Raw genomic sequence first — 22,686 nt, 5'->3', positions numbered from 1 at the left:
TGTGCTAAGCAACAAATACTAAAAATACAGCAGTTGTAGTTTTACATTTTCAGTTCATTTTTTTATTAAAATAATACACACCTACTTTTGCCAATGGACAATATTTCACAATTATAGGACAAGCTTACTTGCAAATTTATGACTTTGTATCCATCGCTCTTGCAGTGTAGATCATGAACAATGGTTAAACTGGTATAAACAAACTACAGTACACATTCTCTTCATAAACAATGCCTAGGCTCCGCCATAGCAAATTATTTAACCGGATTTACCTTTATTATACAGAAAGAATAGGCAAGAGCTTTGAGTGATTGTTGGGGAAAAGACCATATATGAAAGCCAAAACAAGGTAAACATAGGAGGAAAATTAAGCCATGGGCAGAACTGAACACAATAATTAACTGAACATAAAATTTTACAGAGGACGTCTGTTTTGCCTGTTTGACCTTTTATATACATGTTCTTCGTCAACTCTATAAATAGCACAAACAAAAAAAGAAAAAAGGATGTGTAATGGGCCTCAATATTGTGAGCGTTCTCTTTAAATCAATGTAACCAGCATTAATACTTTGAATAATATAACAGGGTTCAATAGTCGTGCTCATTAAGTACATAGGGGCAGATGTATTAAGCCTTAAGAAGTGATAAGGCAGTGATAAGTGTAAGGCGATAACGCACCAGCCAATCAGCGCCAATATGTAAATTGACAGTTAGGAGCTTATTGGCTGCTGCGTTATCACCTTCCGCTTATCACTGCTTTATCACTTCTCCAGGCTTAATACATCTGCGCCATAGTTTGCAATGCTCGAGAAGAGTAAAAATAACAGTATAAGGTTTTATCAAAGATTTTGGTCTGGTCTTTCATTCTCCATGTGTGTGAGCCCTTAAAATGAAAAGACAGTAGAAAATCTAAATAAACATTAAACATAATACACCAAAATGGACCTCCAATGAAAGTACAAACTCATTGATTTGTTCATACATCTCAGATGAGACAATCCATTTAATGCTCCAGTGTGCGCATGTAGTCTCACAGACCCTCCTGACTTTGGGGTTGCATTTTCAGCCTATACCAGATACTCGTCTCCAATGGCTCCACTTGTGTCTTTTCATGCCTAGAGTTGGAAAAACTTGTTGGTACAAAAGTTACCATAGAAATTTCTATTACGGAGTGTTAGAATCCACAGCACGTGACGCATTATGGAATCAGAAATAAAACTTACTAATATATGAGCTGTTCCTTATGAATAACTGTGGTTTTAATAATCTGTTGTGCACAGAGGGTGGTTGAGTTTCTCAAATCCAAACCGTCAGATCCATTTGGACACTTGTATAACGTTGACTAAAATCTGCAGTCAGTCACGGAGAATCTAGTGGGTGAGCATTTAGGAGAGCGGAACCCTAAGGTGGATTCTGCAGAACATAGCAGTAGAAGTGTGCAAGCCTATAACCTATGTTAGAGTCTCAGCCCTGGTCCTCAAGAGACCAACCCATGGTGTATAGTTTCCACATCTCTTACCAGGAGTACAGGTGAAATAATTACGGAAACGCAAAGAAGAAAGAAAATAGATGTGCTAATAATTTTACATAAATAAAATGCACCGTTAGTAGACCCTGCAGACCGGAGTTAAGTAGATTGTATCTAGACTACCACAACGCCAACAAGAGACAGAAATATCATTAGCAGAGTAGAAAATGTAGCTCACAGTTTCTGAACACACCTTTTCCACCATCCCCAACAAGTCACATCATTGTTTTATCAACTGGAAAGGTGATAGAAATTAAATTATTCAACTTTGCATGGCTAATCATCAGGGCTCGTTGAGGATACCTGATGACCATGGTAGGATACTGTATAACTACTATGTGTAATATCTACTAAAGTAAACTCTTGCATGAAGACAGGAGACTAGGCGCACTGAGAGCCTCACCAGCCCACCTAACAGCTTACATGGAAAACAAAGACAATCTGTTTCAGTAGTAGTCTAAATGCCCTACACAGACAAGCAACCCAACCCTTGTTTCCACTGTGCTAACTCCTTATAGATATTCTACTTTTACAGAATGTCCTATTGTATTGCTTTTTCACCATATGACAAGCATAAACTCACACCCAAAATTCCACATAGATCATAAGTCCCCCATTAAGATGAGACCTCAAAAATGTCTAAATCTTGGGTAGTTTGTATTGCAATTTCCTATTTTATACAGACTTCAGACACTGCTAAAATAAAAGTAGAACAAAAATTTAAGAGCCAATATGGCAGCAAAAAATTATTATTTTTTCTCTTTCAAAAACATATTTATACGAAGCCATATTTTCACTTTACAGTCCGATCTTTAGAAATACAGCATTATGTACAAAGTAACAGTTAACAATATTTTTTTCTCAAAAGAATAATCCTATACAATTTGTGATCTGATAGTCCTGAAATTTTGCATGTGAAAAAAACCCCAAAACATTGTGAATTGTTTTACTTTAGCTTGTAAAACGGAAAAAAAACAATCTCTACGAATTCTTACATAAAGTCTTAAGGGAAAACCTATAAAACAGAAACAAAAAAGCCCTGAATAACGCAAAGAACTTGTTATATGCTTAGAATTGCTAAACATGTACAAATTTAAAGCATGTTGGTCTGACTGTTCAAGAATTATCAATTCACCGATATGCGAATACTTTACATATACCTGTAGATATATCCATTACTTAAAAAAGCATTCTAAAACTCACAAAATGTCCTGACAGGTAACATGACAGCAGCAAGAAAATATATGCACAGCTAGAGTACAACACAGAGGGGCATATGCATTAACGCTTCGAGACAGATAAAGTGGAGAGAGATAAAGTGCCAACCAATCAGCTCCTAAATGTCACTTTACAGGTGTTGTTTGAAAAACAAAAGGAGCTGATTGGTTGGTAGTTTCATTGATGTATATTCCCCGCTGTATCAAATGGCTTGCCCTGGCAAAAAATAATTTTTGCAAATAACTTTAATATCCCAAAATATTCATAGGTAAATGAATCAAAGACCTGTCATGAAATAGCACAGAAGCACCTACTTACTCGTATCATGGCACACCACAATGAAATAAATTCTACTTTTACCAAGAGTGGAGAGTTAGCATTAACGGTTCCTGTTGGATAAACAGTCCAAAACTAACTTTGGATAAAAGGTGTTATTAAAAGCTGCAGTTTGATAATAAGAATTTACTTACCGATAATTCTATTTCTCGGAGTCCGTAGTGGATGCTGGGGTTCCTGAAAGGACCATGGGGAATAGCGGCTCCGCAGGAGACAGGGCACAAAAAGTAAAGCTTTTACAGGTCAGGTGGTGTGCACTGGCTCCTCCCCCTATGACCCTCCTCCAGACTCCAGTTAGGTACTGTGCCCGGACGAGCGTACACAATAAGGGAGGATTTTGAATCCCGGGTAAGACTCATACCAGCCACACCAATCACACCGTACAACTTGTGATCTAAACCCAGTTAACAGTATGATAACAGAGGAGCCTCTGAAAGATGGCTCCCTAAACAAAATAACCCGAAATAGTTAACAATAACTATGTACAAGTCTTGCAGATAATCCGCACTTGGGATGGGCGCCCAGCATCCACTACGGACTCCGAGAAATAGAATTATCGGTAAGTAAATTCTTATTTTCTCTATCGTCCTAAGTGGATGCTGGGGTTCCTGAAAGGACCATGGGGATTATACCAAAGCTCCCAAACGGGCGGGAGAGTGCGGATGACTCTGCAGCACCGAATGAGAGAACTCCAGGTCCTCTTTTGCCAGGGTATCAAATTTGTAAAATTTTACAAACGTGTTCTCCCCTGACCACGTAGCTGCTCGGCAGAGTTGTAATGCCGAGACCCCTCGGGCAGCCGCCCAGGATGAGCCCACCTTCCTTGTGGAATGGGCCTTAACAGAATTAGGCTGTGGCAGGCCTGCCACAGAATGTGCAAGTTGAATCGTGTTACAAATCCAACGAGCAATCGACTGCTTAGAAGCAGGTGCACCCAACTTGTTGGGTGCATACAGTATAAACAGCGAGTCAGATTTTCTGACTCCAGCCGTCCTTGAAATGTATATCTTTAAAGCTCTGACAACGTCCAACAACTTGGAGTCTTCCAAGTCGTTTGTAGCCGCAGGCACTACAATAGGCTGGTTCAGGTGAAACGCTGACCCCACCTTCGGGAGAAAATGCGGACGCGTCCGCAGCTCTGCCCTATCTAAATGGAAAATTAAATAAGGACTTTTATAAGATAAAGCCGCCAGTTCTGATACTCTCCTGGCCGAAGCCAGGGCCAGTAACATAGTCACTTTCCATGTGAGATATTTCAAATCCACCTTTTTCAATGGTTCAAACCAATGGGATTTGAGGAAATCTAAAACTACATTTAGATCCCACGGTGCCACCGGAGGCACCACAGGAGGCTGTATATGCAGTACTCCTTTGACAAAAGTCTGGACCTCAGGAACTGAGGCCAATTCTTTTTGGAAGAATATAGACAGGGCCGAAATTTGAACCTTAATAGATCCCAATTTGAGACCCATAGACAATCCTGATTGCAGGAAATGTAGGAAACGACCCAGTTGAAATTCCTCCGTCGGAGCATTCCGACCCTCGCACCATGCCACATATTTCCGCCAAATGCGGTGATAATGCTTTGCGGTGACTTCTTTCCTTGCCTTAATCAAGGTAGGAATGACTTCTTCAGGAATGCCTTTTTCTTTTAGAATCTGGCGTTCAACCGCCATGCCGTCAAACGCAGCCGCGGTAAGTCTTGAAAAAGACAAGGACCCTGCAGAGGCAGGTCCCTTCTCAGAGGTAGAGGCCACGGATCGTCCGTGACCATCTCTTGAAGTTCCGGGTACCAAGTCCTTCTTGGCCAATCCGGAACCACTAGTATCGTTCTTACTCCTCTTTGCCGTATAATCCTCAATACCTTTGGTATGAGAGGCAGAGGAGGAAACACATATACCGACTGGTACACCCAAGGTGTTACCAGCGCATCCACAGCTATTGCCTGCGGATCTCTTGACCTGGCGCAATACCTGTCCAGTTTTTTGTTGAGGCGAGACGCCATCATGTCCACCATTGGTTTTTCCCAACGGTTTATTATCATGAGGAAAACTTCTGAATGAAGTCCCCACTCTCCCGGGTGAAGATCGTGTCTGCTGAGGAAGTCTGCTTCCCAGTTGTCCACGCCCGGGATGAATACTGCTGACAATGCTATCACGTGATTCTCCGCCCAGCGAAGGATCCTGGCAGCTTCTGCCATTGCACTCCTGCTTCTTGTGCCGCCCTGTCTGTTTACATGGGCGACTGCCGTGATGTTGTCCGACTGGATCAACACCGGTCTTCCTTGAAGCAGAGGTTCCGCCTGGTTTAGAGCATTGTAGATTGCTCTTAGTTCCAGAATGTTTATGTGAAGAGACTTTTCCAGGCTCGTCCACACTCCCTGGAAGTTTCTTCCCTGTGTGACTGCTCCCCAGCCTCTCAGGCTGGCGTCCATGGTCACCAGGATCCAATCCTGTATGCCGAATCTGCGGCCCTCCAGTAGATGAGCCTCCTGCAACCACCACAGAAGAGATACCCTTGTCCTTGGAGACAGGGCTATCCGCTGATGCATCTGAAGATGCGATCCGGACCATTCGTCCAGCAAATCTCCCTGAAAATGTTTTGCGTGAGATCTGCCGAATGGAATCGCTTCGTAAGAAGCCACCATTTTTCCCAGGCCTCCTGTGCATTAATGCACTGATACTTGGCCTGGTTTTAGGAGGTTTCTGACTAGGTCGGATAACTCCCTGGCTTTCCCCTCCAGGAGAAATACCTTTTTCTGGACTATGCCCAGAATCATTCCTGGGAACAGCAGACGTATCATCGGAAAAACAGCTGCGATTTTTGGAATATTTAGAATCCACTCGTGCTATCGTAGAACTACTTTAGATAGTTCTTTTCCGACCTCCAACTGTTCTCTGGAACTTGCCCCTTTCAGGATATCGTCCAAGTAAGGGATAATTAAGATGCCCTTTTCTTTGAAGAGAGTCATCTTTTCGGCCATTACCTTGGTAAAGGCCCGGGGTGCCGTGGATAATTCAACGGCAACTTTTGAAACTGATATTGACAGTTCTGTATCACGAACCCGATGTACCCTTGTTGAGAAGGGCAAATTTGGACATGGAGGTAATCCTTGATGTCCCGGGACACCATATAGTCCCCTTCTTTCCGGTTCGCTATCACTGCTCTGAGTGACTCCATCTTGATTTGAACCTTTATGTAAGTGTTCAAAGATTTCAGATTTAGACTATGTCTCACCAAGCCGTCTGGCTTCAGTACCACCATATAGTGTGGAAGACTAATACCCTTTTCCTTGTTGTAGGAGGGGTACTTTGATTATCACCTGCTGGAAATACAGCTTGTGAATTTTTCCCAATACTGCCTCCCTGTTGGAGGGAGCCGTTGGTAACGCAGACTTCAGGAACCTGCGAGGAAAAGATGTCTCGACTCTCCAATCTGTACCCCTGGGATAATACTAGTACGATCCAGGGGTCAACTTGCGAGTGATCCCACTGCGCGTTGAGACTCTTGAGACTACACCCCCACCTAACCTGAGTCCGCTTACACGGCCCCAGCGTCATGCTGGGGACTTGGCAGACGCGGTGGAAGGCTTCCTTTCCTGGGAAGGAGCTGTCTGCTGCAGTCTACTTCCCTTTCCTCTATGTCTGGGCAGATATGACTGGCCCTTTTGCCCGCTTGCCCTCATGGTAACGGAAGGATTGAGGCTGAAAAGACGGTGTCTGTTTCTGCTGAGATGTAACTTGGGGTAAAAAGGTTGGATTTCCAGCTGTTGCCGAGACCCCCAGGTCCGTTGGACCGACCCCAAATAACTCTTTCCCTTTATACGGCCATACTTCCATGTGTCGTATGGGATATGTATCACCTGACCACTGTCGTGTCCATGACATCTTCTGGGAGATATGGATCACGCACTTATTTTGATGCCAGAGTGCACATATCCCTCTGTGCATCTCGCATACATAAATATATAATGCATCCTATTAAATGCTCTATATCAATCAAATATTTTCAGTCAGGGAAACCGACCAAGCCAACCCAGCACTGCATCTCCAGGCTGATGGCGATCGCTGGTCGCAGTATAACCACCTTATGTGTGTATATACTTTTTAGGATATTTTTCCAGCTGCCTATCAGCTGGCTCCTTGAGGGCGGCCGTATCTGGAGACGGTAACGCCACTTGATAAGCGTGTGAGCGCCTTATTCATTCCCAACGCGCCCTAACTTCTGGCGGGAAAGGGTATAACGCCAATATTTGCTATCGGGGTAAACCCACGCATCATCACACACTTTATTTTATTTTATCTGATTCAGGAAAAACTACAGGTAGTTTTTTCACTCCCACATAATACCCTTTTTTGTGGTACTTGTAGTATCAGAAATATGTAACACCTCCTTCATTGCCCTTAACGTGTGGCCCTAATAAGGAATACGTTTGTTTATTCACCGTCGACACTGGATTCAGTGTCGGTGTCTGTGTCTGTGTCGACCGACTGAGGTAAATGGGCGTTATTAAAAACCCCTGACGGTGTTTCTGAGACGCCTGGACCGGTACTAATTGTTTGTCGGCCGTCTCATGTCGTCAACCGACCTTGCAGCGTGTTGACATTCTCACGTAATTCCCTAAATAAGCCATCCATACCGGTGTCGACTCCCTAGAGAGTGACATCACCATCATAGGCAATTGCTCCGCCTCCTCCAACATCGTCCTCATACATGTCGACACACACGTACCGACACACAGCACACACACCGGGAATGCTCTGACAGAGGACAGGACCCCACTAGCCCTTTGGAGAGACAGAGGGAGAGTTTGCCAGCACACACCAAAAAAACGCTATAATTACATAGGGACAACCTTATATAAGTGTTTCTCCCTTATAGCATCTTTAATATATTTATATCGCCAATTTAGTGCCCCCCCTCTCTGTTTAAACCCTGTTTCTGTAGTGCAGTGCAGGGGAGAGCCTGGGAGCCTTCTCTCCAGCCTTTCTGTGAGAGAAAATGGCGCTGTGTGCTGAGGAGATAGGCCCCGCCCCTTTTTCGGCGGGCTCGTCTCCCGCTATTTATTGTATTTAGGCAGGGGTTAAATATCTCCATATAGCCTCTGGGGGCTATATGTGAGGTATTTTTAGCCTTATATAGGTTTACATTTGCCTCCCAGGGCGCCCCCCCCCAGCGCCCTGCACCCTCAGTGACTGCCGTGTGAAGTGTGCTGAGAGGAAAATGGCGCACAGCTGCAGTGCTGTGCGCTACCTTTAGAAGACTGCAGGAGTCTTCAGCCGCCGATTCTGGACCTCTTCTTGCTTCAGCATCTGCGAGGGGGCCGGCGGCGAGGCTCCGGTGACCATCCAGGCTGTACCTGTGATCGTCCCTCTGGAGCTTCATGTCCAGTAGCCAAGAAGCCAATCCATCCTGCACGCAGGTGAGTTCACTTCTTCTCCCCTCTGTCCCTCGTTGCAGTGATCCTGTTGCCAGCAGGAATCACTGTAAAATAAAAAAACCTAAGCTAAACTTCTCTAAGCAGCTCTTTATGAGAGCCACCTAGAATTGCACCCTTCTCGGCCGGGCACAAAAATCTAACTGGAGTCTGGAGGAGGGTCATAGGGGGAGGAGCCAGTGCACACCACCTGACCTGTAAAAGCTTTACTTTTTGTGCCCTGTCTCCTGCGGAGCCGCTATTCCCCATGGTCCTTTCAGGAACCCCAGCATCCACTTAGGACGATAGAGAAAGCCAGTTAGGCCACATTCAACCTGGGTACAAAATGTTGATTGCTAATGGGAGAAAATACGGTTGGATGTTAAATGCCAAGAGTTTGGTCACTGTCCTTAATGTGGCTCAGGAGGTCCGACTTTTTGTACTTCGTGTCAAACGGCCACTTTTTTTTTTTCATTTGAAGACGTCAATGTTTGGCCGGACTAGACATTGCTATGGCCACTTAATGTCCGGGGTTAAGCGACTGGATGTTCCCGTCAATAGCTACATTTAGCCTCTGAAGAAACATTAAGATGCAGATTGGATAAATCCTGATGCTTCCATTTCAGCCAATTCCATAATATTATTTACCTTTTTACCTGTCAAAATGGTCAAATTATATAATTTCCAAGAGAAATGTAGACGGTCAGTTCTCTGTTGGTTTTGAACAATTTGGTCACAATGCACCTTTGATATAAAAGCATTTTTAAACTTTATTAATACTCAGGACAATAGGAATTTCCAGAATTTCATTCTTTTTTTTTTTCAGTAGCATATGAAGAACCACTTTCGATGGTAAATACAGTAGTTGAGAATGAGCATCCAGATCAGAATGCAGACTGATGTTGCAGGCACACCTTTCCAGCAGGACTGGCACTGTGACATTAAGATCTAAAAGTCCACAAAAACACTGCAACATGATTTATTTTTGAATATCCCCCCCCGAGGCTAACATCCTCATTTGCTGGAATACTTTATTAATACATATTACTATAAAATAAGGCAATGACTTCCAAACAGCTCAAACTGTTTCTATTGTTCACCTCTGAATACAATCGGTACCGATCCGACTCCCTAGTCCCATTTGTACTGTTTAGTGTTTGTTTTTTTAAATTATATTTATTTATTTCAAAATGGTCCAATAAAATTTGTAGGATACTAATGGCTAAAATATATATATTTCTAAAACAGCCCTGTGTTGTGTTGCAATGGTGTAGAAGATACAACTAATACTGGTTGGGTTTTACATTGTCAACGGTGTTAAATAAACAGAGAACGTAGGCTCATTTTGAACATAAATTGCTGAATGTACACCTGTCGTTCTGCTGTACTCTCTTATGCATACCCAATATTCAAAATGAAAATAAGCGCCAGAGCTAAACTGGTATCTTACACAAATATAATATAATATAATATAATATAATATAATATATATATATATATATATATATATATATATATATATATAACACACACACCAGTACACAAAACCGTTACAGGTAACAGTTCTGCAAAGACATTCAGCTCTGGAAAATGTGCAAAGGACACAAAAAATAAAAAATAAAATTACCAAGAGGAGGAGACGGGAAAAAAAAAAAAAAAATTACCCAGAGAAGGAGGATGTTCCGCAAATTCAGAATTTATGGGTTTGTTTTTTTGTTTTGGGGTTTTATTTTTTTGCCTTTTTTTTGTTTTAACTATATAAATAGATTTAAACAGTTTAGCAGAAAGATAAGCTAAATTTAATCAGGGTGCCTGGATCTGAAACACTGTGATACTCTGTTTGCCAATGATAAATATCAAGTGTCTGACAAATGGGAATTTTGACACAGTAAAATTTCATCGAGGGATCCAAGAGGATGTAAAGAAACAATGATTATGTTTGCAAAGTTCTGAGAAGTTCATCTAGTGTCCAAACTTTGGATTAGAGTCCATATATTGTTTTTTCTCTCTCTTTACTTAGACAGTTATATACAGTGCTGTTGTAATAATGAAACGAATGTTATCTACTGTAAAGTTGCACAATACAGAAAACTGCTGCTCCATCTTCTACTACATACATGTGACTCCACAGGATAAAGACGCAGTCATTTCCTTTGTTAAGTTGGGATAATCCCATCGCTTCTTAGACCTCTCTTCAATTCAAGGTCCTCTAATTTTTTCCATAGTTCTTCCCGTTCCTTTTCTTTTTTCTTCTCACTAGCAAACACAATAAAGTGAAGGAATTATTTAATTATCACTATGAATTCATTATGCTGCATGCAGCGAGTAAGCACTCAGTGGGGGCAGCCATTTTGTGGTCAGAACAAACATTCCCGAATGCAGCCGCCTATCCAAACACTGGACATGAAGAGCCACAATGAGGTTCCTAGCTCCGAGTGAAGTGATCAGCTGTGTTCTCACGACTGCTGGTTTGGGCCACAAAATGGTTATCACCACTATATGCGGACACCGAATATACAAACACATGCCCCAGTTCTGCACTTCTAATAAGCGTGGGCCGGGATGTAATGAATACAGAGTTTGGCGGCCGTGCGGGATACCGGCCGAACTCGAACGTTTTTTTAAAGGGGCAATTGTGTACAAGGCTAAACCATGTCTTGTAAACGACTGACCCTTTAAAAAAAAAAAAACACATCGGAGTTCGGCTGGCAACCCGCACGACTCCAGAACTCGGACTTCATCCCATTCCGCCCTTGGCTTGAGCTATGAAGAGTACATGCTCTTATCTCTGAATAAGACTAGAGACTAGCGGAATTTTGCACAAATCAAATTTCATGATGGAACAAGCTGTTATACAGAGGTGCATCGTGCTGCAATGCAGGAGTGCCGAGTTTGCTTTGTAGCTCTACAGAATGGCCATAGCCCCCATTGCCTATAAACTTTCATTTTGCAAAATGTATAGTCCATAAATAAACCACGGGGCAATAAAGGTCATTTGTTTTGTTCTGCGGTGTGGTTTCAATCCTGGCAAGAAACCAAAAAGATTTTTTTTTTAAATTGAGAAATTGTGACAAGCATGTGACATTCTGACGGGTCGCTCCTCTCTAGGCGAGGTCATTCTGTACAGAAATGCCAGACTGAGTACGCCACAATAGGTTTACTACCATGTTAGCCATATATGAAGGGTAGAAGCACAGGACTGGTACAAGTGACAATACATATTTTACATTAAGATTCCTCAACATTTGCAAAAATAAGATTTTACTTACCGATAAATCTATTTCTCGTAGTCCGTAGAGGATGCTGGGGACTCCGTCAGGACCATGGGGAATAGCGGCTCCGCAGGAGACAGGGCACAAAAGTAAAAGCTTTAGGATCAGGTGGTGTGCACTGGCTCCTCCCCCTATGACCCTCCTCCAAGCCTCAGTTAGGATACTGTGCCCGGACGAGCGTACACAATAAGGAAGGATTTTGAATCCCGGGTAAGACTCATACCAGCCACACCAATCACACTGTACAACCTGTGATCTGAACCCAGTTAACAGCATGATAACAGCGGAGCCTCTGAAAAGATGGCTCACAACAATAATAACCCAATTTTTGTAACAATAACTATGTACAAGTATTGCAGACAATCCGCACTTGGGATGGGCGCCCAGCATCCACTACGGACTACGAGAATTAGATTTATCGGTAAGTAAAATCTTATTTTCTCTGACGTCCTAGTGGATGCTGGGGACTCCGTCAGGACCATGGGGATTATACCAAAGCTCCCAAACGGGCGGGAGAGTGCGGATGACTCTGCAGCACCGAATGAGAGAACTCCAGGTCCTCTTTAGCCAGGGTATCAAATTTGTAGAATTTTACAAACGTGTTTTCCCCCGACCACGTAGCTGCTCGGCAGAGTTGTAATGCCGAGACCCCTCGGGCAGCCGCCCAGGATGAGCCCACCTTCCTTGTGGAATGGGCCTTGACAGATTTAGGCTGTGGCAGGCCTGCCACAGAATGTGCAAGTTGAAATGTGCTACAAATCCAACGAGCAATCGTCTGCTTAGAAGCAAGAGCACCCAGTTAGTTGGGTGCATACAGGATAACAGCGAGTCAGTTTTCCTGACTCCAGCCGTCCTGGAAACCTATATTTTCAGGGCCCTGACAACATCTAGCAACTTGGAGTCCTCCAAGTCCCTAGTAGCCGCAGGTACCACAATAAGCTGGTTCAGGTGAAACGCTGACACCACCTTAGGAAGAAACTGGGGACGAGTCCGCAGCTCTGCCCTGTCCGAATGGACAATCAGATATGGCTTTTGTGAGACAAAGCCGCCAATTCTGACACTCGCCTGGCCGAGGCCAGGGCCAACAGCATGGTCACTTTTCATGTGAGATATTTCAAATCCACAGATTTGAGCGGTTTAAAATGTGATTTGAGGAATCCCAGAACTACGTTGAGATCCCACAGTGCCACTGGAGGCACAAAAAGGGGGTTGTATATGCAATACTCCCTTGACAAACTTCTGGACTTCAGGAACTGAAGCCAATTCTTTCTGGAAGAAAATTGACAGGGCCGAAATTTGAACCTTAATGGACCCCAATTTTAGGCCCATAGACACTCCTGTTTGCAGGAAATGCAGGAATCGACCGAGTTGAAATTTCTTCGTGGGGCCTTCCTGGCCTCACACCACGCAACATATTTTTGCCACATGTGGTGATAATGTTTTGCGGTCACCTCCTTCCTGGCTTTGACCAGGGTAGGAATGACCTCTTCCGGAATGCCTTTTTCCCTTAGGATCTGGCGTTCCACCGCCATGCCGTCAAACGCAGCCGCGGTAAGTCTTGGAACAGACCTGGTACTTGCTGAAGCAAGTCCCTTCTTAGCGGCAGAGGCAAGGAGTCCTCTGTGAGCATTTCTTGAAGTTCCGGGTGCCACGTCCTTCTTGGCCAATCCGGAGCCACGAGTATAGTTCTTACTCCTCTACGTCTTATAATTCTCAGTACCTTGGTTATGAGAAGCAGAGGAGGGAACACATACACCGACTGGTACACCCACGGTGTTACCAGAACGTCCACAGATATTTCTTGAGGGTCTCTTGACCTGGCGCAATACCTGTCCAGTTTTTTGTTCAGGCGGGACGCCATCATGTCCACCTTTGGTCTTTCCCAACGGTTCACAATCATGTGGAATACTTCCCGATGAAGTCCCCACTCTCCCGGGTGGAGGTCGTGCCTGCTGAGGAAGTCTGCTTCCCAGTTGTCCACTCCCGGAATGAGCACTGCTGACAGTGCTATCACATGATTTTTCGCCCAGCGAAGAATCCTTGCAGTTTCTGCCATTGCCCTCCTGCTTCTTGTGCCGCCCTGTCTGTTTACGTGGGCGACTGCCGTGATGTTGTCCCACTGGATCAATACCGGCTGACCTTGAAGCAGAGGTCTTGCTAAGCTTAGAACATTGTAAATTGCCCTTAGCTCCAGTATATTTATGTGGAGAGAAGTCTCCAGACTTGATCACACTCCCTGGAAATTTTTTCCCTGTGTGACTGCTCCCCAGCCTCTCAGGCTGGCATCCGTGGTCACCAGGACCCAGTCCTGAATGCCGAATCTGCGGCCCTTTAGTAGATGAGCACTCTGCAGCCACCGCAGAAGAAACACCCTTGTCCTTGGAGACAGGGTTATCCGCTGATGCATCTGAAGATGCGATCTGGACCATTTTTCCAGCAGATCCCACTGAAAAGTTCTTGCGTGAAATCTACCGAATGGAATCGCTTCGTAAGAAGCCACCATTTTTCCCAGGACCCTTGTGCAATGATGCACTGACACTTTTCCTGGTTTTAGGAGGTTCCTGACTAGCTCGGATAACTCCCTGGCTTTCTTCTCCGGGAGAAATACCTTTTTCTGGACTGTGTCCAGAATCATCCCTAGGAACAGCAGACGTGTCGTCGGAAACAGCTGCGGTTTTGGAATATTTAGAATCCACCCGTGCTGTCGTAGAACTACTTGAGATAGTGCTACTCCGACCTCCAACTGTTCTCTGGACCTTGCCCCTATCAGGAGATCGTCCATTTTCTTTGAAGAAGAATCATCATTTCGGCCATTACCTTGGTAAGGACCCGGGGTGCCGTGGACAATCCAACCGGCAGCGTCTGAAACTGATAGTGACAGTTCTGTACCACGAACCTGAGGTACCCTTGGTGAGAAGGGCAAATTGGGACATGGAGGTAAGCATCCCTGATGTCCCGGGAAACCATATAGTCCCCTTCTTCCTGGTTCGCTATCACTGCTCTGAGTGACTCCATCTTGATTTGAACCTTTGTATGTAAGTGTTCAACTATTTCAGATTTAGAATAGGTCTCACCGAGCCGTCTGGCTTCAGTACCACAATATAGTGTGGAATAATACCCCTTTCCTTGTTGTAGGAGGGGTACTTTGATTATCACCTGCTGGGAATACAGCTTGTGAATTGTTTCCACTACTGCCTCCCTGTCGGAGGGAGACGTTGATAAAGCAGACTTCAGGAACCTGCGAGGGGGAGACGTCTCGAATTTCCAATCTGTACCCCTGGGATACTACTTGTAGGATCCAGGGGTCCACTTGCGAGTGAGCCCACTGCGTGCTGAAACTCTTGAGACGACCCCCCCCACCGCACCTGAGTCCGCTTGTACGGCCCCAGCGTCATGCTGAGGACTTGGCAGAAGCGGTGGAGGGCTTCTGTTTCTGGGAATGGGCTGCCTGCTGCCGTCTTCTTCCCTTTCCTCTATCCCATGGCAGATATGACTGGCCTTTTGCCCGCTTGCCCTTATGGGGACGAAAGGACTGAGGCTGAAAAGACGTTGTCTTTTTCTCCTTTATACGGCAATACTTCCATGTGCCGTTTGGAATCTGCATCACCTGACCACTGTCGTGTCCATAAACAACTTCTGGCAGATATGGACATCGCACTTACTCTTGATGCCAGAGTGCAAATATCCCTCTGTGCATCTCGCATATATAGAAATGCATCCTTTAAATGCTCTATAGTCAATAAAATACTGTCCCTGTCAAGGGTATCAATACTTTCAGTCAGGGAATCCGACCAAGCCACCCCAGCGCTGCACATCCAGGCTGAGGCGATCGCTGGTCGCAGTATAACACCAGTATGTGTGTATATACTTTTTAGGATATTTTTCAGCCTCCTATCAGCTGGCTCCTTGAGGGCGGCCCTATCTGGAGACGGTACCGCCACTTGTTTTGATAAGCGTGTGAGCGCCTTATCCACCCTAAGGGGTGTTTCCCAACGCGCCCTAACTTCTGGCGGGAAAGGGTATACCGCCAATAATTTTCTATCGGGGGAAACCCACGCATCATCACACACTTCATTTAATTTATCTGATTCAGGAAAAACTACAGGTAGTTTTTTCACACTCCACATAATACCCTTTTTTGTGGTACTTGTAGTATCAGAAATATGTAACACCTCCTTCATTGCCCTTAACAAGTAACGTGTGGCCCTAAAGGAAAATACGTTTGTTTTTTCACCGTCGACACTGGAGTCAGTGTCCGTGTCTGTGTCGACCGACTGAGGTAAAAGGACGTTTTAACGCCCCTGACGGTGTTTGAGACGCCTGGACAGGTACTAATTGGTTTGCCGGCCGTCTCATGTCGTCAACCGACCTTGCAGCGTGTTGACATTATCACGTAATTCCTTAAATAAGCCATCCATTCCGGTGTCGACTTCCTAGAGAGTGACATCACCATTACAGGCAATTGCTCCGCCTCCTCACCAACATCGTCCTCATACATGTCGACACACACGTACCGACACACAGCACACACACAGGGAATGCTCTGATAGAGGACAGGACCCCACTAGCCCTTTGGGGAGACAGAGGGAGAGTTTGCCAGCACACACCAAAAACGCTATAATTATACAGGGACAACCTTTATATAAGTGTTTTTCCCTTATAGCATTTTAATATATATAGTCATATCGCCAAATAAGTGCCCCCCCTCTCTGTTTTAACCCTGTTTCTGTAGTGCAGTGCAGGGGAGAGCCTGGGAGCCTTCCCACCAGCATTTCTGTGAGGGAAAATGGCGCTGTGTGCTGAGGAGAATAGGCCCCGCCCCCTTTTAGGCGGGCTTCTTCTCCCGTTTTTCTGAGACCTGGCAGGGGTTAAATACATCCATATAGCCCCCAGGGGCTATATGTGATGTATTTTTAGCCAGAATAAGGTACTATCATTGCTGCCCAGGGCGCCCCCCCCAGCGCCCTGCATCCTCAGTGACCGCTGCTATGAAGTGTGCTGACAACAATGGCGCACAGCTGCAGTGCTGTGCGCTACCTTATGAAGACTGAAAAGTCTTCTGCCGCCGGTTTCTGGACCTCTTCACTTTTCGGCATCTGCAAGGGGGTCGGCGGCGCGGCTCCGGGACGAACCCCAGGGTGAGACCTGTGTTCCGACTCCCTCTGGAGCTAATGGTGTCCAGTAGCCTAAGAAGCCAATCCATCCTGCACGCAGGTGAGTTCACTTCTCTCCCCTAAGTCCCTCGATGCAGTGAGCCTGTTGCCAGTAGGACTCACTGAAAATAAAAAACCTAACAAAACTTTTACTCTAAGCAGCTCTTTAGGAGAGCCACCTAGATTGCACCCTTCTCGGCCGGGCACAAAAATCTAACTGAGGCTTGGAGGAGGGTCATAGGGGGAGGAGCCAGTGCACACCACCTGATCCTAAAGCTTTTACTTTTGTGCCCTGTCTCCTGCGGAGCCGCTATTCCCCATGGTCCTGACGGAGTCCCCAGCATCCACTAGGACGTCAGAGAAATAACGGATTCACTTTTAAATACTACAAAAATCCAATTAAGTGTTCTACTACATAAACCTACTAAAAATCGACCAATTGTTAGGCCAGCCCTATTCTAAGATATATGTTATATTATGCAGCATAATAACCTGTTCATCAAGAGAGATCACTTTTACAGTAAGCACTGGCATACTGGGTACTGTTGGAGCTTATATATGCTTTGTCTGCCACACAGAGGAAACCCTGAGAATTCCGTTCCGATCTGAATTATACTTTGCATCCAAGTCAATACTGTACCATCAATAGTGTGCCTGAATGTACAAGACCTGAAGATGAAGGTTTTGATGGAAGAGTGACAAGTACACATCACTGTATCTGTGTGGGTTCACTACGATCTGCCGGCGGCCGGCCTCCCGGCGACCAGCATACCAGCGCCGGGAGGCTGGCCGCCGGCTTACTGACAGCGTGGCGAGCGCAAATGAGCCCCTTGCGGGCTCGCAGCGCTCGCCACGCTACGGGCACGGTGGCGCGCCACACTATTTTATTCTCCCTCCAGGAGGGTCGTGGACCCCCACGAGGCAGAATAAGTGTCGGTATGCCGGGTGTCGGGCTCCCGTTGCCGGTATGCTGGTCGCCGGCATACTGAAGACCACCCATCTGTGTAAGTGGCAAGGTTCTTTTACACACGATCCCCTAAATTCTGGCCCATACAGATTCACATAGCCCTTGCATCCTGCTGAGCCGAATATATTTATTTTGTTCCATGGTGCAATTGGGCATTGCCTGTAGCACTTAGCTGCAGTGCAATATGAATATTAATTTACTAAAGCTGCATTTTGAGCTAAAATGTGCTGTATCCGCTAATGTAAGTTAGATCAGTAACTGTCTACAATGAACCTCAGCAAACACATTGAGCACCAAATTTAATGTTGGTAATTGAACCCTAGTGTTTCACTGTCCATACAGTCACAACACGGTGCATAGAAAAGATGCTCCCGGGATTCTGTTTACATAGAAACATAGAATTTGACGGCAGATAAGAACCACTTGGCCCATCCCGTCTGCTCTTTTTTTTTTTTTTTAACATTATTTTTATCCCCATTGTTGTTTCCCCCCAAACCGGCTCCAAACGGTTCTCACATAACATAGTATTCCCAAACTCCAGTGTCTTGAGCAATGTGCTCTATGGGGCTGATTCTGTAGTGAAAGATTCCAGAGAGTGTATGTGATGGCGAGTACAGGAGCATGGAGGTGACGAAGGAGAAGGTATATAATGTGGACTGAAGTAGTGACATGAAAATGAAGTGTTGTATAATGTCTATAAGAGTGATTAGCTGCATGTAAATGAAAAGTATGAGAAAGACGAGCAGAATGTAAATAAAAGCACGTAATGTCTGCATGGAAATAAAGAGGGGGCTATGCGTATAATCCACCATTTAGTAGCAGATACCATATTATTATAACATTTTTGGCTCTTAGAAACCGACACTCGGATTCTGGACAAGGCAGCACCGAATCTCTCAAACCTGGAGAAGATGAGAACGTCACTTCATTATGTATACTGATGACTACTAATGACCCCAAGCAATCTACGCTGTAACCATTTTGCTTGAGGGTATGATCTGCTATGGTCTACTGATAAAAATACATCACCATTATAACAAGAATCCTCTATAAAAGTAAAAACTCGTTAACACCGTGCCCCATCAAATTACTTTATCTAGATTACTTTCCTGGAATCCTCTTCTGTGATATTCAGCAGTGTCCTCTATTCTCCTGACAGTACGTCATTGTTCTACTCCTTGGGATAATATCTCCTTACACAAGCTCATGTGTAACAATTAACAATATCTATGGGTTTGGCAGAGGACACCTCCTCTGTCAGATTAGTTTAGCCCATGCTTCATTTCTCTGCATGTTACATGTCACGTACACACAGTTTTGGCATGTACTGTTGACCATTTAATCCCAATAGGATATAGAGAACAACAACACTTCCTCTCAAGCGATTTCATCATTACCACCGAGGGGCATTAAACTGGACAGAGATGCAACGCATACAAGTGCCGGCTGTGCTTGTTGTTGCCATGCAAACAAACACCTGAATTAGCAAAAACTGTAGATGAGCAACACTGTAATTAAAACATAAAGCCGCTAGAGGGAGTAAATGCAAACATATGCATATGAGGAGTATAATATGCAAATGGAAAACAACAGAAATTAATGGAAAAAAACGGAACGCAAGCATTAAGGTGTTAAAGAGCTAATTTAATATAGAATATCCCACAGAGATAAAAAAAACAACGGCTGCAAACAATTAGTTGTTCAAAAGGAATCGGTGTAAAAATGAAAGCATAAAAATTGTATTGATAGGGGTGTGTGAGAGAAAATGACATAACATCAGGAGTATTTAACATGTGGCCCTCCAGAAGCTGAGGAACTACACATCCCAGCATGTAGCATGTCCACAGTAGCTGCAGGGACATATATTGATTCGCCGTGCATTATAGCAACCATTCTTTGATCAGTTGCTTGGTTTATCCAGAGGGTTAATGGAAGGGCTTTCGGTGCACTTTTTTTTTTTTGGTCTGATCACTCAAGTTGTCGAATCTGTGGTCAAATTAAGAAAGCAATTCAGCAAAACATGCCATGATTATAGTCAGTGTTACTGCTCCCTTTCCCAATATTGGTTACCAATCTGATTGCTAATTTAGTATTCTACACGGTATGCTGTCACAGAGACGACGTTCGCCATTTCACCATGTTATGACGTCAACATTGCTAAAGTGTCGGCACCTGGAAAACGTTGTCATGGACAGAATGGCAACATATGAAATGTTGACATAAACATTAGGCTTGCCTTAAAACACACACACACCGTTGAAATGCTGACATGGCCAGAATATCAACAGTGTTGACATGGGAATGCTGACACGATGAAGATTTTCTCATGTAGACAGAAAATACCAAACCCATCTACACTGTTTCTTTAACACTAGAGAAGCTACACAGAAGATGGAAAATGGCCACTTTTCTAATAATAAACCCTTTTAAATGTTTTAGTAAGAAATATTAAAAATAGCCTATCACCATTGTATACAAACACACTGCGGTATCTCCTGAACATTGGGGGTCATTCCGAGTTGTTCGCAAGCAGATTTCGGTCGCAGTGATCAGGCAAAAAAACGGCACTTCTGCGCATGCGTATGTGGCGCAATGCGCACGCGCGTCGTACTATTACAACGAACGATGTCGTTTCACACAAGGTCTAGCAAAGCTTTTCAGTCGCACTGCTGGCCGCAGTGATTGACAGGAACTGGGCGTTTCTGGGTGGCAACTGACCGTTTTCAGGGAGTGAGCGGAAAAACGCAGCCGTGCCAGATAAAAACGCAGGCGTGGCTGGGCGAACGCAGGGCGTGTTCGTGACGTCAAAACAGGAACTGAATGATCTGAAGTGATCGCAAGCGCTGAGTAGGTCTGCAGCTACTCTGAAATTGCACAAAATTATTATGTAGCCGCTCTGCGATCCTTTCGTTCGCACTTCTGCGAAGCTAAAATACACTCCCAGAGGGCGGCGGCATAGCGTTTGAACGGCTGCTAAAAGCAGCTAGCGAGCGAACAACTCGGAATGACCACCATTATTATGTGATCACCAAATGGATGCGGATCAGAACAAGAGGCCTATAGGTGGATATTTCAGCAGACAGGTATAGACAAGCAATACATGCAATAAGCAGTTAATTGTATACAAGAGGTTAAGATTTTAAAACATTTTAGCAATTGTTATGTCAAGTGAAATTCTTTCCCAAATGAAATATTGAAGAAATCCAGATATTTCAAGGGGATTAACGGTTATCCTTATTAGCCCACAGTTTACAGATTAGAATACATGTCAACTAATGTGTATTATGACAGCAAGGGTCCAAACAAAAGGCGTCATCACAGCACAGAAAGCAGCCAGGACAGGAGCCTTCCGTGCGGATGACAAGAAGAAGCTATAAAGAGTTACCGCTGGCGATCTGACTTGTAAGTGGCTGTCAGTTCATCGAATAAGGTGCTGTTCATCTCCATAAACGCTTTCAACACGTTGTAGACGAGAGCCACGATTGCCCTGGTGGGAGAAGAGGAATCCAGTTGGAATGCATGCTCTTGCCTCCATGTGACATTTACAAGCAATCAGTCTTAAAATACACGTTACTTCTACATGAAAATGATTGGTTTAACTTTAGCAGAAAAAGAGCACTTAAATAAAATAAGTTTTAAAAATCATGAACCATTTAAATTGACTTTCCCTTTATACTTTTAGGACACCACCAAAGTACAAGGCGTTTCCACAATGGAAGCAGAAAGCTTGGCTGGTTATGCGCAATGCGCTCCATAGGGCTGATTCGGAGTCGTCTGTGAGTTTGCACACACACCTTCCCTTGTGTACATCCGGCACTTGAATGTGAAAGGACAGACACGCCTACTTTTAGTGCATCCATAGATGTAATCATCAAAACTTGCACCAGCTTTACTGGCAGATGCAGTATCCATGCCTGACCACGGCCTTCTATTGCAACTGCTGTCACTAACAAACCAGCAACACTCCCATAATAGGTATCCGCTGTTGGGACATTTTTACACTACTAGCCACCGCCCAGTTACCGCCAGGGACGCCCATCGCATTTCTGATACCGTCTGACCAAAAACACAACTGCACCTGTGTGTGTGTACTCTGTGTAACGCAAGAGCTGTAGGGATCTTCAGTTTTTGCACATGCGCAGTCACGAATATACTTGCTGACCTATGGGAACATTGGCGCTTGCATGCGACTCAGAATTAGTTCCTATGAGTGCTAACCGTGCTATGTAGTCAAGAACTAAGTGGTTGATGCGAGTATACGCTACATGGCGCCTTTATGGATGGGAACTTAAGGAGAGTTCCTGAGGGAACACAGGTCCCTACGTGATTGCAGTATTGCGTCTGCCATTCCTTACTATCTGCATTATAAACTCAGGTACCTGACCATGCAGCAAGATTGCAGATAATGAAAACTTATAGATACAGATCTCTACTTACGGATTCCAGTGTTCTTTAGAAATCCTGTACAGGCTTGCGAACATTATGGGAAGGATCACATTTGAATTCTCCTCTATTAAACTCATGATGTATTCGTTGTTCCAATAGTATAAAGCTCGTTCTGCCACCTTTAAAAAAGGAAACCAAAAGAAAAAAATAAGATTTTACTTACCGATAAATCTATTTCTCATAGTCCGTAGTGGATGCTGGGGACTCCGTCAGGACCATGGGGGATTAGCGGCTCCGCAGGAGACAGGGCACAAAAAGTAAGCTTTTAGGATCACATGGTGTGTACTGGCTCCTCCCCCTATGACCCTCCTCCAAGCCTCAGTTAGGTACTGTGCCCGGACGAGCGTACA

General features: G+C 44.6%; 1 protein-coding gene across 11 annotated transcripts in view; it reads right to left on the bottom strand.

The window, feature by feature from the left end:
* Positions 1-747: 747 nt before the first annotated feature.
* Positions 748-22,686, bottom strand: part of PPP2R5E (protein phosphatase 2 regulatory subunit B'epsilon) — a 211,828-nt gene continuing 189,889 nt past the window's right edge. For 3 of the 11 annotated variants that reach the window (XM_063947249.1, XM_063947247.1, XM_063947250.1), the window contains exons 12-14: positions 22,328-22,455; positions 21,276-21,377; positions 9,244-10,754 (exon numbers count right to left, since the gene is read on the bottom strand). In XM_063947249.1, coding sequence (XP_063803319.1) covers positions 10,655-10,754; positions 21,276-21,377; positions 22,328-22,455 — 330 coding nt within the window. In that variant the 3' untranslated portion in view covers positions 9,244-10,654. Of the gene's footprint in view, positions 1,116-9,243; positions 10,755-19,513; positions 19,877-21,275; positions 21,378-22,327; positions 22,456-22,686 lie in introns of those variants that run through there. The other 8 variants (XM_063947248.1, XM_063947251.1, XM_063947252.1 and 5 more) reach the window with 8 other exon arrangements.

This window comes from Pseudophryne corroboree, chromosome 12 (genome assembly GCF_028390025.1).
Source record: "Pseudophryne corroboree isolate aPseCor3 chromosome 12, aPseCor3.hap2, whole genome shotgun sequence".
Taxonomy (NCBI): domain Eukaryota; kingdom Metazoa; phylum Chordata; class Amphibia; order Anura; family Myobatrachidae; genus Pseudophryne; species Pseudophryne corroboree.
This window is presented reverse-complemented; position numbering and strand designations above follow the sequence as displayed.